At 42.9% G+C, this 14,218-nt stretch overlaps 1 protein-coding gene across 1 annotated transcript in view; it reads left to right on the forward strand.

Annotated features, from left to right (window-relative positions):
- The window catches only part of LOC114633369 (cytochrome P450 2B1-like), a 39,487-nt gene extending 30,004 nt beyond the window's left edge, over positions 1-9,483 (forward strand). Inside the window, exons 3-5 of the mRNA XM_028781948.1 lie at positions 3,257-3,470; positions 3,635-3,776; positions 8,911-9,483. Of these exons, the coding sequence (XP_028637781.1) occupies positions 3,257-3,470; positions 3,635-3,776; positions 8,911-9,092 (538 nt within the window). The 3' untranslated portion in view covers positions 9,093-9,483. The remainder of the gene's footprint in view (positions 1-3,256; positions 3,471-3,634; positions 3,777-8,910) is intronic.
- Positions 9,484-14,218: the final 4,735 nt, after the last annotated feature.

Here is a 14,218-nt window from a genome sequence, read left to right on the forward strand (position 1 = left end):
AGTGGGGTGTTGAAATCCCCCACTATTATTGTGTGAGGTGTAATGTGTGTTTTGAGCTTTAGTAAAGTTTCTTTTATGTATGTAGGTGCCCTTGCATTTGGAGCATAGATGTTCAGAATTGAGCGTTCTCCTTGGTAGTTTTTTCCTTTGATGAGTATGAAGTGTCCTTCCTTATCTTTTTTGATTAATTTTGGATGAAAGTCGATTTTCTTTGATATTAGAATGGCTACTCCAGCTTGTTTCTTGGGACCATTGGCTTGGAAAATTGTTTTACACCCTTTTGTTCTGAGGTAGTGTCTGTCTTTATTACTGAGGTGCGTTTCTTGTATGCAGCAAAATTCTGGGTCTTGTTTGTGTATCCAGTCTGATAGTCTGCGTCTTTTTATTGGGGAATTGAGACCATTGATGTTAAGAGATACTAAGGAAAAATGATTGTGACTTCCTGCTATTTTTGTTATTAGGTGAAGAATTATGTTTGTATAGTTATCTTCTTTTGGGGTTGTTGGAAGATTACTTCCTTGCTTTTTCTAGGTTGTAGTTTCCCTCCTTGTGTTGGCATTTTCCATCAATTATCCTTTGAAGTGCTGGGTTTGTGAGAAGATACTGTGCAAATTTGGTTTTGTCATGGAATATCTTGGTTTCACCATCTATAGTGATTGAGAGTTTTGCTGGGTATAGTAATCTGGGCTGGCAATTGTGTTCTCTTAGCTTCTGTATGATGTCAGTCCAGGCTCTTCTGGCTTTTATAGTCTCTGGTGAGAAGTCTGGTGTAATTCTTATAGGTCTGCCTTTATATGTTACTTGACCTTTTTCCCTTACTGCTTTTAGTATTTTTTCTTTGTTTTGTGCATTTGATGTTTTGATTATTATGTGACGGGAGGTATTTCTTTTCTGGTCTAGTCTATTTGGTGTTCTGTAGGCTTCTTGTATGTTTATGGGCATCTTGTTTTTTAGGTTAGGGACGTTTTCCTCAATAATTTTGTTGAAGATATTTACTGGCCCTTTAATTTGGGAATCTTCATTCTCATCTATACCTATTATCCTTAGGTTTGGTCTTCCCATTGTGTTCTGGATTTCCTGGATGTTTTCGGTTAGGAGTTTTTGCAGTTTTGCATTTTCTTTGACAGCTGTGGTCAATGTTTTCCATGTTATCTTCTGCACATGAGATTCTCTCTTCTATCTCTTGTATTCGGTTGATGATGCTTGCGTCTATGACTCCTGATCTCTTTCTTAGGTTTTCTGTCTCCATGGTTGTCTCCCTTTGAGCTTTCTTTATTGTTTCTATTTCCATTTTCAGATCATGAATGTTTTTGTTTAATTCCTTCTTTGTGTTTTCTTGCATTTCTTTAAGGGATTTCTGTGATTCCTCTTTAAGGGCTTCTATCTGTTTACTTGTACTCTCCTGTATTTCTTTAAGGGAGTTACTTAATTCCTTCTTATAATCCTCTATCATCATCATGAGAAGTGATTTTAATTCTGAATCCTGCTTTTCAGGTGTGATGGGGTGTCCAGGACTTGCTATATTGGGAGAACTGGGTACTGATGATGCCAAGAAACTTTGGTTTCTGTTGCTTATGTTCTTGCGCTTGCCTTTCGCCATCTGGTTAACTCTAGTGTTACCTGCCCTCACTGTGTAAGACTGGAGTCTGTATTTCCAGTTATCTTGCCTGTTGCAGAGCTCCTCAGAGTCCGGATGTCTCTGTGGTCTTTTGATCCTAATCTCCTGGGTGGAAGAACTCCTGGGACTCAGGCCACCTCTTGGATCTGGAAATCCTTCTGCTCTGGGTGCAGTGGTTCCTCTAGGATGGCTCAGGATATGATGTCTCCCAAGTGCAAACTGCCTTGGTGTCTGCTGCTCTGAGTGCAGTGGCTCCTCGGCTGCTCTGAGTGCAGTGGCTCCTCTAGGATGGCTCAGGATTCAGTATCTCCACAGGAGCAGACCAACTCTGTGTTGGCTGCTCTGAGTGCAATGGTTCCTCTAGGATGACTCAGGATTCAGTATCTCCACAGAACAGGAGCAGACCAACTCTGTGTCTGCCCCAGCCCAAAAGACCAGGAAGGGTCGGAAGGGAAGTGGAATTCTGGAGGGGTGGGGTTTGGGTAGCTGGTGTGTCCTGAATGTCCCTGGCTCCCAGATGTATCTGTGAGGCTTAGGGAGTGAGATGGAGTTCTTACCGGCTGCTCTGAGTGCAGTGGCTCCTCTAGGATGACTCAGGATTCAGTATCTCCTCAGGAGCAGACCAACTCTGTGTCTGCCCCAACCTAAAAGCTCCTTCTATCTTTATACTAGACACTTATTCACACTCACATGCACTCATGCACCCATGTGTAGACACACACACACACACACACACACACACACACACACAAACACATATCCACCTTGAATCCTTCCAGTCAGCCACTTATAAATTAACTGATTAATTATTTGTGTATTTATTGATTCTTTAACCACCAAAGTAGACATTATATTTATTTATTTCAATGAATCAATTTAAGTGTTGTTCCTTTGATCGACAGAGTTGAATAAACTATTGGCCATTGATTCATTCATACAATCATCTCTCCTATCAAGAGGTTGCATTCCCTATTCCTTTCACTAAGTGGTCTTTGAATTTCTCATTTGTTTGACTATTCATTCTCCCATTCATCCACCAATGGAATCATCTGTTGACCTACAAGCTGAATATATAATCCAGTGCTTAGTGTGTTCATTTCATTACCTCATGAACCTGTCCATACACTCATTTATCCATTGATTTTCTTATGTATTCATTTCTACATGCTTCTTTTGATGGTTTAATTTACTAATCTACCTACTTCTCTGTTATATTTCTGAGGACAAAGCTTCAAGTTATTAATATAAAGTTCCATGTTAGGTTATGGTGTGTGTGTGTATGTGTCTGTGTGTGTGTGTCTGTGTAGTTAATTCATTGCCAAGGTGAGAATTTCTCCTCTTCTCTCTCTCACACTCTTGCCTCATCACAGTTTCTCTCAAGTCTCCCTGTACAGTAGCCCTTTGCTGTCTATTTTTCTTTCTTTAGTGAAGCCCCGCTGAAATGTGGGTGAATCTCCTGGAGGAGAGATTTATAATAGTTTTAAACAAGGTCACAGAGAGACGGGCACTTAAGAATGGGACAGTTGTTTTTAATCCTCGAAAGCTCTCAGTTTCTCAGCAGAGTCTCCTTACTTCACTGTTGTCCTGTGTCGTTGGCTGATAGAATACAATATCATTGCTACAAAGCCGGTAAAGCAGGTCTACTTTCCTCCTTTCCTGTGCAGAGAAAGTCCAAAAGGAGATTGATCAGGTGATCGGCTCACACCGGCTACCCAACCTTGATGACCGCTCCAAAATGCCATACACTGACGCAGTCATCCATGAGATTCAGAGATTTGCTGATCTTATACCTATTGGTGTGCCACACAGAGTCACCAAAGACACCATGTTCCGAGGGTACCTCCTCCCCAAGGTGAGACCGCTTGCAATTCCTCATCACTACTCCATGAGCATATTCTATGTTCCTAATCACCAACCGCATCCTGTCTTGTGTTTTCTCTGCATTGTCTTAGGGACTGACTGCTTTCATATGGGAGTCAGGATATGTTAACATCTTTATCTCATAACTTCTCCTAGAACACCGAAGTGTACCCCGTCCTGAGTTCAGCTCTCCATGACCCACGGTACTTTGAACAACCAGACACCTTCAATCCTGAGCACTTCCTAGATGCCAATGGGGCACTGAAGAAAACTGAAGCTTTTATGCCCTTTTCCACAGGTGAGACAGAACTGTGATTCCTTTCCCAGACACTAGAGGGCAGGCCCACCCTCTGAGACACAAATAGCAATAGGTTCCTGTTTACTGAGTCTATCCCAGCTGCTTTGCCTGAACAATCCCATTTAAGCTGGCTACAGCCCCATGAGGGGAATCTTGATCTAAAGGAGCATCCAGGTCAGGAGGACTTTAGAAAGTATTTAAAGGCAATGCTAAGAAATTTAACACAGCGGCAGCTGAGGGTAAGGGGATAGATACCTGGCGGGGCCCATGCCAAAGATTCCTCCTGGTAAGTCACATCCTGTGACAGATCTGGTATAATGGAGGTTTATTTGGGGAAGAAAGGGGAGTGAGAACTTAGAAAAGGGGGACAGAGGAGGAAAGAAAGAATGACAGAAAGAGAAGCTGGCCAAGGAACACAGTGCGGGGGTTGGGGAAGGGGAGAGAGAGAGAGAGAGAGAGAGAGAGAGAGAGAGAGAGAGAGAGAGAGAGAGAGAGAGCAAGCGAGTGAGCAAGAGATGAGGGATAGAGTAGAGAAAGGGGGAGAAGGGATGTGGGGTAGAGAGCAGTCCTTTTTATATGATGTTGCTACTGAATCTGGCTTGCACCTGCCAAGCAATGGTGGCAGACGATGATGCAAGCTGTTGCTAGGTCCCTGGGAGAAGTTTGGTGGAATTGCCTGTAAAGCGACCTTTCTCCCTTCTCGTTTAAATAAAAATGGGGAACTAGGAATGGGTAGAGATGGAGCAGGTGTGTGGTTGTCATGTTTCAACTACGTCTTGCAAGGTTTGGAGTGATGGTCTGTTTTTAGAGACCCTAAGAAAATTGGGATGTTGGACAAGTCCTGGGAAAGTTGGATGTGTCACAGCATTCTAGGATCTGTGGGAGGTTCTTCTGCTAGGAATGGGCAGGCCCAGTAGAAAAGCCTGTGAGAGTAGACAGGAGCACCTGTGGGTAGCTTCTCTGGAACTGTTCTGGATGCAGATGATGAGTAAACATGTGAATTTGGCAGGATCCTGAAACACATATACACATTAGAGGGAGAAAATGAAGTTAAGTTTGTTAGGGACAAGACTATTTTCTTAGGTGTACCATTAAAACCCTAGGCCCATGGTCTTGGTAGTTGGGGGAGGGGAGACGCAAAACCAGGGGAATTGGGTTGGACCCCACCCTCTGGAATAGGTAACAGGTTGGGAAGTTAGGCTGTTGATTGACAGGGGCACTCATCCAGATGGAGTCCATTTGACCCAGGAGAGGTGAATCAGAGTATGCTTCCTGAAGCTTACAAGAGTCTTTTTAAGTTTACAAAAGAGATAAATTTTAGAAATGTGAATTGTAGTCTGTTTTGAAATTCCCATTGTAGAACAAGATATTAAATACCCTATTGTGTCATAGGAGAGACTTGGTAAACAATATTTGTGAAAAGCATGAACAGTGTTTAAGGTGAACTCAGGGAAGACAGAAACTTTCCATGGAGTAGAAGGAGCAAAAGGGATTTTCCCTCTCTATTCAGAAGACAGGATGTACATACATTTAGCACAATGAAAAACATCATTAAGTCTATAGTTAAAAGACAATCAAAAGAAACTCAACATCTTGAACTTGTGAGTGTGATAGTGGACCATATAGTGGTAAGTTGTATCAGAGTTAGGCTAGTAACTTATCAGAATTTCATTGATTAACATTGGAACTCTGAACTTTTGAAATACTAATATCATAGTAGCATAATGAGGGGAAGAAATCTGAAGAATTTTTGTTCCTTTTATGTATGTTAAACCACTTTCCTGTCACCATCCTAGTTTTTCACATCCTTCAACCTCCACAACTTGCATTTACAAAGCTCAAAACAGTTTCTTAGACCCGAAAAACTGTTTCTTAGATCCTCATAACTTAAGCTTTCAGACCCTCAGACCTTGCATAAAGTATACTCCTGTTTCCTCTCAATTATTTACCACGAGTTACAGGTGGTTGATCATTGGGAACAGCCACTGTAAGGTGAGTTCCTTTAGAGAAGGGAAAAGCAAAAATCTACATCTGAAACCTGTTTAGCTTTTAACATGAAGCTTGTGAGCAAGGCAAACCTGTTTGCCTTTCTAATAACAGATGTGGTAGTTTTAACTAGCTAATGAATTGACTAATGAGCTACCGTGTTTGTTGATTACCTTGGGGTAAGGATGCAGTTGCTTCTTGTCCTCTAGCTGTCAGGTTACAGATAGCTTAGTTTTCAATGTGATCAGAGACCTGAGAAGAATAAATTATAATCTAGATGCCATTTATTAATTAAAATGACTGATTAGTTCATAATCTGCTACCTAGAGAGTTCTCCCAGATTCCTCTGGGCTCCATGGCAACATGGCAGAGGCAGTAAATCCACCATGCCCAGAAGATGAGAGGCTTTTTTATTTTCCTTGTGGAGATGGAGCATGAGAGGGAACTATTAACTCTCTGGGTGTTCTCTGTCCACAGTTCAGGCTAGGACCTGACAGTAGACAAGGCAGTGGGGCAGTCTTGGCTAATGGTTGGGGTATAACAATCTAGGATAGTTCTTCATCACTGTACCTATATATTCTTGGAGACCTTGCAGTGGGGTGTATTACCATTAGCATTTGGGATTCTGTGTCTGTCATAATAAGTTTAAACATTTAATGTCATATTCAGCAGATCTCTGACAGGATTTAAGGCTAGTACCTATAAAGTACATCTGGGTTAAACAACTTATATCTGTTTTTATTTGTTGGCTCTAAACTATACCTAGCAAACATAAAACAGGAGGTTCAATGAAGCTTAATATTACAATTAACTGCATCAGTCCTTAGTATGCCTTTAAATATAATTTTGAACTCATTAAAGAATGTGGTCATTTATAAGGTAACTGACTGTCTATTTGTATTTAATTATAGTGGCTTTTGAGACTACAACCTGTTAGGTTTGAGCCTTAAAAAAAATCATGATTTTTTGAATTAAAACTCTTCTAGCATGAGAATGAAAGCTTTTAATCTTTAAACATAGTCTATAAAGAGAGTGGCAACTTTTTGACCTTAATAGGATATATCATTATAAAAATCTATAGCTTATAAAAATCTTAAGGCTATGTTATAGCTTAATAGCATAAGCAAAAGCAAGGCCAAACATTTTTTTTTTTTCGAGACAGGGTTTTCTGTGTAGTTCTGGCTGTCCTGGAACTCACTCTGTAGACCAGGCTGGCCTCGAACAAGGCCAAACATATTTTTAAAGCAGTAATCTATAAACTGTTCAATGCTGTAAAACTTCCAAAATAATATTAAAATACACTACCATTTAAAGAGTAAAAACATACAGCAATATTGTAAACCATTTGTCAAGACAGTACAGAAATCATACAAACATCTTATTGCAATTCAAAATACCATTGGAGACCTGCTTCCCAAGGCACATGTTGCTGTCCTTAATCAGGATGGTAGTGAAGCTATGAGTTCCCATAGCAGGGATTGCTGCCAGGTATGTGAGTACCCTTAGTCAAGATGGTGGTAAATCTATGGCTCTACCTTCTCCAGTCCTTAATAAAGATGGCAACTAGCCATGTGTTGGTTATATCCCAGAATGGAATCATGTCACATGATTTAAGTTTATCTGAGCATAGACTTTCAATTAATAACACAAAATTATGAGTTTTAACTACATCTAATAATAAGTCAATAATCCTGTAGGAGCAAGGCAGACAGAATGTAGGCCTGAGGCTGTTAGCTCAGGGAGGAAAGAGCTGTTTTGTGGCTCTGGAGAGGCAGAGCCAAATTTGATGTGACAAGCATTGGCAAAAAGAAAAATGCAGTCTCGGCATATGTGTAGGGCTGAGAACAGACAGAGATGGGCTCTGAGAGAGTGTAGGACCCCTGTGGGTATCCCCCAATGCTGACACATCAAGTTTCTGCAGGGTTAGGCTCATCCTCTCTCACTGAGGCTAGACATAGTGGCCCAGCCAGAAGACAGTATCCCACAGAAAGGCAACAGCTTTAGGGATAGACCCCGCTATAGTTGTTTAGGACCCACATGAAGACTGAACTACACACCTGCTACATATGTGTGGGGGTTGGGCGGATAGATTTTACCTTTGTATGCTCTTTGGTTGGTGGTTCAGTCTCTGAGAGGCCCCAAGGGTCCAGGTTACTTGACTCTGTTGGTTTTTTTGTGTGTTCTTATCGAATTTGGGACACTCAGTTCTTCCATAAGAGTTCCTGAGTTCTGTCCAATATTTGTGGATATCTGCTTCTGTTTCAGTCAGTTGCTGAGTGGAGCCTCTCAGAGGACAGCTATGCTAGGCTTCTGTTTGCAAGCATAACAGAGTATTATTAATAGTATTGGGGATAGATGTTTGCCCATGGGATGGTGAGGCCAGTTGTTACTTGGCTGTTCCCTCAGTCTCGGCACTATCTTTGTCCTTGCATTTCTTTTAGACAGGACAAATGTTTGACTGAAAATCTGTGAGTGGGTTGGTGTCCTTGTCCATCCACTGGGGTTCTGCCTGGCTACAGGAGGTGGACTCTTCAGATTCTATATCTCTATAACTATGAGTCTCAGCTAAAGTCACCTCCATAGCTTCTGGGGCCCTCCCCCATCCTAGGTCTCTGGAATTTCCTAGAGATTCTTTCTTTTCCCTCCTCCCCAGCAGCTGCAAATTTCCATTCATTCTCCTGGCACTCTCTCCTGTCTCTCTTCACACATGACCCAGGCGCCCCCATTACCCTCCCTATGCCCCATCCCACCCAGTTCCCTCCCACTCTCTACCTCCTCTGACTATTTTATTCCCCTTTCTATGTGAGATTCAAGCAGGCTTGCTAGGGCTTTCCTTCTTGTTTAGCTTCTTTAGGATTTTGGGGTATATCATTGGTATCCACCTGTACTTTTTGGCTAATATCCACTAATCAGTGAGTACATACTATACATGTTCTTTTGGGTCTGGGTTACCTCCCTCAGATGATATTTTTTAGTTCCATTTGCCTACAAAATTCTCTTCACCTTCCTACTTGAATTACAGGGTGATGGTCAAAATCATTGTTGTTTATGTCAGTAGGCAGGGATATATAAATGGGTTTAGGGATGTGACTGTCCAAAGGCTATACAGTGGATGGGTGCTCACATGGATCAATTTCTGTGTCCTCAGGAAAGCGCATTTGTCTTGGCGAAGGCATTGCCCGCAACGAATTGTTCATTTTCTTCACCTCCATCCTCCAGAACTTCTCTGTGTCAAGCAATGTTGCTCCTAAGGACATTGATCTCACTCCCATGGAAAGCGGTATTGGAAAAATACCGCCAACATACCAGATCTGCTTCTTAGCCCGCTGATTGGGCTGAGGCAGTCAGGTGTCCCCACTTCTGTTGAGAATGGCTCTGTCTTTGTGCCTCTGAGAGAACTGCTGGAAACCAGGCCATAGATTGCTGCTCACATCCTTCCTCCTACTGTGGTTCTCCAAAGCTCCAAGGCATGTTCTTCTTCTCTGTGAATGGCGCTGGAGAAATCAATCAACCGTCTTTCCTGATGTGTGAACAGAGACTTCTGGAGTCTACATCTCATGCTGAGTCACTTCCCTCTTCCTCCCAACAGTCCAAGTCCTCTCTTAAAAGCTCTCCATGCTCTGTGATTTGTGTTAATGGACTCTGTATGAGGTCTGAATTCTCTGTCTACAGACTTGCCTAGTATGTATGGTTCAGCTAAACAGAATCACATAGTGTGTGATTTTTGGTGTCTTGTGTCTTTACTTCACATAATATTATCTAGGTTTCTGTATTCTAAAGGCCACTGTCACACACCTTCATGAGTTTTTCTCGTGCTCTTTTTAGCATAGTCTTCCTGCATCTTTTGTCTAGGCAGAGGCCTCCTCAGCCCATGGCCCCTGAGCTACATGTTTCTGAACATTGACCTCAGGTTTCCTTATGTTTCTCCTTAAATCTCCCAAGAATCACACCAATCCCTGCATTAGTTAGGGTTCTCTGAAGAAACAATACTGACAGAAATAGTCAGTCAGTCAGTCTGTCTGTCTGTCTTGTCTGTCTGTTGTTCTGTTTCTCTCTCATCTATGTATATATGTTTATATGTATATGTCTATGTATCTATTCATCATGTATTTATATGTATGTATGTATGTATGTGTCATCTAAGTATCTATTCATGTATGTTTGTATGTATGTATGTGTCATCTACATCTATCTATCTATGATTCAACTCTCTATGGGATTTATTAGACTAGATAACAGGCTATGGCCAGGTAGTACAAAGATGATTGTCCCATAATGGAAAGGCTGAGAATTGGGAAGTTGTGGAACCATGAGGTTGTTAAATTTCCTCTGTTTCATGCAGTGCTGCAGTCCGGGAGGTTGCCTGGAAACTTACTGGTATTTCCATCTCTGTTGCAATCCAGAAGAAGTTGGATTTACTACTAGTCATATCAACAGATTAGATGGAAGGAGAGTGAGGGCAGGCAGGAAAAATAAGCACAATTTCCTTCTATCCTCTGTCTGTCAGCAGGAAGTATGACCCAGGTATAGGGAGAGTTTTCCTCCTTCAAATAATCTGGAGAAGAGACTTCCCTCACAAGAGTGCCCAGCAGTCTGAGCTGTAGTTGATATCAGATACAGTCAAGGTAATACCCAAGAGAATCCATGACGATTTCCAGACCCCTGACGTTCCTGATATTTTTACATATGCCTTTGTCTTAGGGTTTCCATTGCTGTGAAGAGACACCATGACCAAGGCAACTCTTATTAAGGACAACATTTAATTGGGGCTGGTTTACAGGTTCAAAAGTTCAGTCCATTATTATCATGGCAAGAATCATGACAGCATCTAGGCAGACATAGTGCTGGAGGAGTTGAGAGTTCTACATCTTGATCCAATTGCAATCAGGAGAATACTCTCTTCTGCAGGCAGCCAGGAGAAGGCTCTCTTCAATACTAGATAGGACTTGAGCATTGGAGCCCTCTGAAGTCTGCCTACACAGTGACACACTTCTTCCAACAAGGCCACACCTATTCCAACAAAGCCACACCTCCTAATAGTGCCAGTTCCCACAGTCCAAGCATATTCACACCATCACATTCTTCTCCCTGGCCCCCATGGCTTGCTCATACACGTGAGCCTATGAGGCTGTCTTAGTTAGGTTTCATTGCTGTAAACAGACACCATGACCAAGGCAATGTGGGACTGTGTAAAGGTATCTTGATTCATGGCTGGGCATGGGCCTGCAACCCCGGGACTCTAAGTGAGAAATGGTAGGCATTCAGCCACTTCCCCAGAACCCAGAGTCCTGACACACAGTCTCATCTCCATAGACCTACATTGTTCAGTCATGTAGGCCATTGCAGCCCCTCCCAAAGTGCACAGGTAGAGGGCGTGACCATAGGTCTCAGGCCCTAGGGATTTACATACTAATGAAGGCCAGAGGGTGAGCAAATTAAGCATTCCTCCCCAGACCCCTTTTTCCCTCCCTATTTAACCCAGGACTGGCCTGAGTTTCATGGGGGTACATCCAGATCCATCCACCATCCGCCATGACAATAAACACTTTTTGAACCAAGGACTTCCTCGTGTCATTGGGGCCTGCTGTTGCCAAAGCCTCCAGCCTTTGGAACCTTAGACGTTTCTCCTGTATGTGGGACCCGCCAGCGTGGAAAGCCTCCGGGACCACCTCCACCACTGTGGCCATTTTTTCCCACAAGGCAACTCTTATAAAAGACAACATTTAACTGGGCCTGGATTACAGGTTCAGAAGTTCAGTCCATTAACATCATGGCAGGAAGCTGGCAGCATCCAGGCAGACATGGGGCTGTAGAAGTAGCTGAGAGTTCTTCATCTTGAAACAATTGCAGCCAGGAGAGACTGGCTTCCAGGTGGCTAAGAGGAGGGTCTCAAATCCCATCCCCACAGTGACACACTTCCTCCAACGAGGCCACACCTCCTAATAGTGCCACTCCCTATGCCAAACATATTTAATCCAGCATAGAGGCCATACCTAGCCATAGCATAATGCAAAGTACGTTTAGTCCAACTTCAAAAGTCTCCCGTGTCTATCACAGTCTCAACAATGTTAAAAGTGCAAAGGTGAAAGTCTCTTCTGAGATTCATCCAATCACTTAACTGTGATCTCCTATAAAATCCAACATACACTACCTTTCCAAAACATAATTCCACAGTGCGGAAATACTGAACCAAAGCAAGACAGAAAACCTGCTGGGCAAACTTCAAACTCTGCATCTCCATGTCCTATGTCAAGGTGCTCTTCAAATCTCACAACTTCTTTCTCTTAGGCTGGTTCCACTCCCTGTTAGCAGTTTTCCTCAGCAGGTATCCCATGGCTCCTCTTTCTCTAACATCTTGGGGTCTCCAAGACAAAGTCAACTTCATAGCAAGCATGCTGTGAAACCATGACTTCAAAACCAGTTCTACCTGGGTGATTCTTACATATTACCCATTCCAGCTGCCAGCACAAAGTCTATCTCTGGAACAAAACTTCTTTGTGGTCTCAGAAAACACTTACAAGAAAAATTCACCTCACTGATGCTCATCTCTTTGTAATCACTGCTAATTCCTTCGATCCAGCCAGCTAACTAGCATCAATTATCCCAGTAACCCTGTCTATTCTTGTTTGTTTTTGTTGATAAAGGCTTTTATTTCTTTTGAGAAATTCAGTTTACATTCCAGCCACAGTTCCTCTTCCTCCTTTCTTTCTAGTCCCACCCTTAAAAATCCTTTCCCCCATTACCCCTCCCATTGAGTACCTCCTAACCCTGGGACTTCTGGTCCCAGCAGGACTAGGTCTATCCTTTCTCGCTAAGGCCTACCCAAGCAGTCCAGGTAGGGCATGGGGATACAATATCAGGAAATAGAGATCAAGACAGCTCTAGCTTCACTTGTTAGAGGACCCACATGAAGACCAAGCTGTACATCTCTTATATATGTGGGGGTGGGTGGGGCTAAGTCCAGCCAATGTATGCTCTTTGGTTGATGGTTTAATCTGTGAGAGTTGACAGGATACAGGTTAGTTGATTCTGTTGATATTACTGTGGAGTTCTTTTCACTTTTGGGGTCCTCAGCTGTTCCCTCAACTCTTCCATTAGGGTCCTGGAGCTCTGTCCAGTGTTTGGCCTTGGGTTTCTGCATCTGTTTCAATCAGTGGCTGGGTGACGCCTCTCAGAAGACAGTCATGTTAGGCTTCTGACTGCAATCATAATACAGTATTATTAATAGTGTCAGATATTGGTGCTTGCCCATGGAATAGATGTCAAGTTGGTCCAGTCACTGGTTAGCAATTCCCTCAATCTTTGTACCATTCTGTCCCTACATTTTTTGCAGAAAGAAAAAGGTTTCCATCAAAACTTTAGTGATTGGTCTTGTGTCCTTATCTCTCCACTGTGGAGGGGGTCCTTCCTGGTGACAGTAGGTAGACTCTTCATGTTCCAAATCCCCAACAACATGTGATTCCACTGAAAGACCCCCAAAGGGAGACCCTCACTTGGGTCTCTGAGAGGGCACGGACCCAATGATACTCTAGAGACTGTCTTGCTGCAAACACACGGGGCCAGTTTATTGTCAGAGCTCCAGAATGATATGTTCCTCACGCAGGAAGTAGAGGAATATACCTGAGGCCTAAAAGCTTAGGGTTTATATAGGCAAAGGCCAGGGGGAGCAGGAGGTTGTGGCGCAGTCACACACAATTGGTTGTTTCAAATATCCGCAATTTGTGTAAGCAGATCCCAGGCAGGGGTTTGACTAATCTCACGGGAACAGCCCCTGGTTCCTGTGGCCTTGGGACCTGGGATGGATGGTTATCTGAGCCAACAGACCATCTGGCTGAATTTTATTCTCAAGTCCTTGGGACCTTTGGTGGGAGTTTTTCCAGAGGAGGCTAAGTCAAACATCACAGGAACAGATGAGTGCCTCATTATTGTTCTCAAGGAATTTATCCTTGAGCATCCTCCCTATCTTTCACAGCTGGCTGATTCCCGGAACACTCAATTGACTTTTGTTTCTCCAGCTCTGTATCTTTTATGACGATCTTGGGCTAGCGAGTTTGCTGACCTATTTTCTTAACTACTTGTGCTTATGAATCAAGGCTTTCTGCTATATATTTTTTTAAAATTTCTTCTTCACCACTTGAGTTTTTGATCTTAGTCATAATGATGGGTGTAAGATAGAATCTCAGAGTCATTTTGATTTGGATTTCTCTGATGAGTAAGGAATGTGAACATTTCTTTAAGTGCCTCAGTGTGCAGTTGTTAGCTCACGTGTGTGCAAGGGCATGGTTCCTTTTGGGGTGTTGTGGTTCCGGGAAACAGATGTGCAGAATTTTGACTGAGTTCACTCCATGCAGAACCAGGCGGATGCTGTGGGGCTCTGCCGGGGCACAGGGAGATCTCAGTCAGAATTCCTGTGGGGGCAGGGCTTTTGATTGGTCATCTCCAGGCCGAGGTGGCTG

Source organism: Grammomys surdaster, unplaced genomic scaffold (assembly GCF_004785775.1).
Source record: "Grammomys surdaster isolate TR1022 unplaced genomic scaffold, NIH_TR_1.0 591, whole genome shotgun sequence".
Taxonomy (NCBI): domain Eukaryota; kingdom Metazoa; phylum Chordata; class Mammalia; order Rodentia; family Muridae; genus Grammomys; species Grammomys surdaster.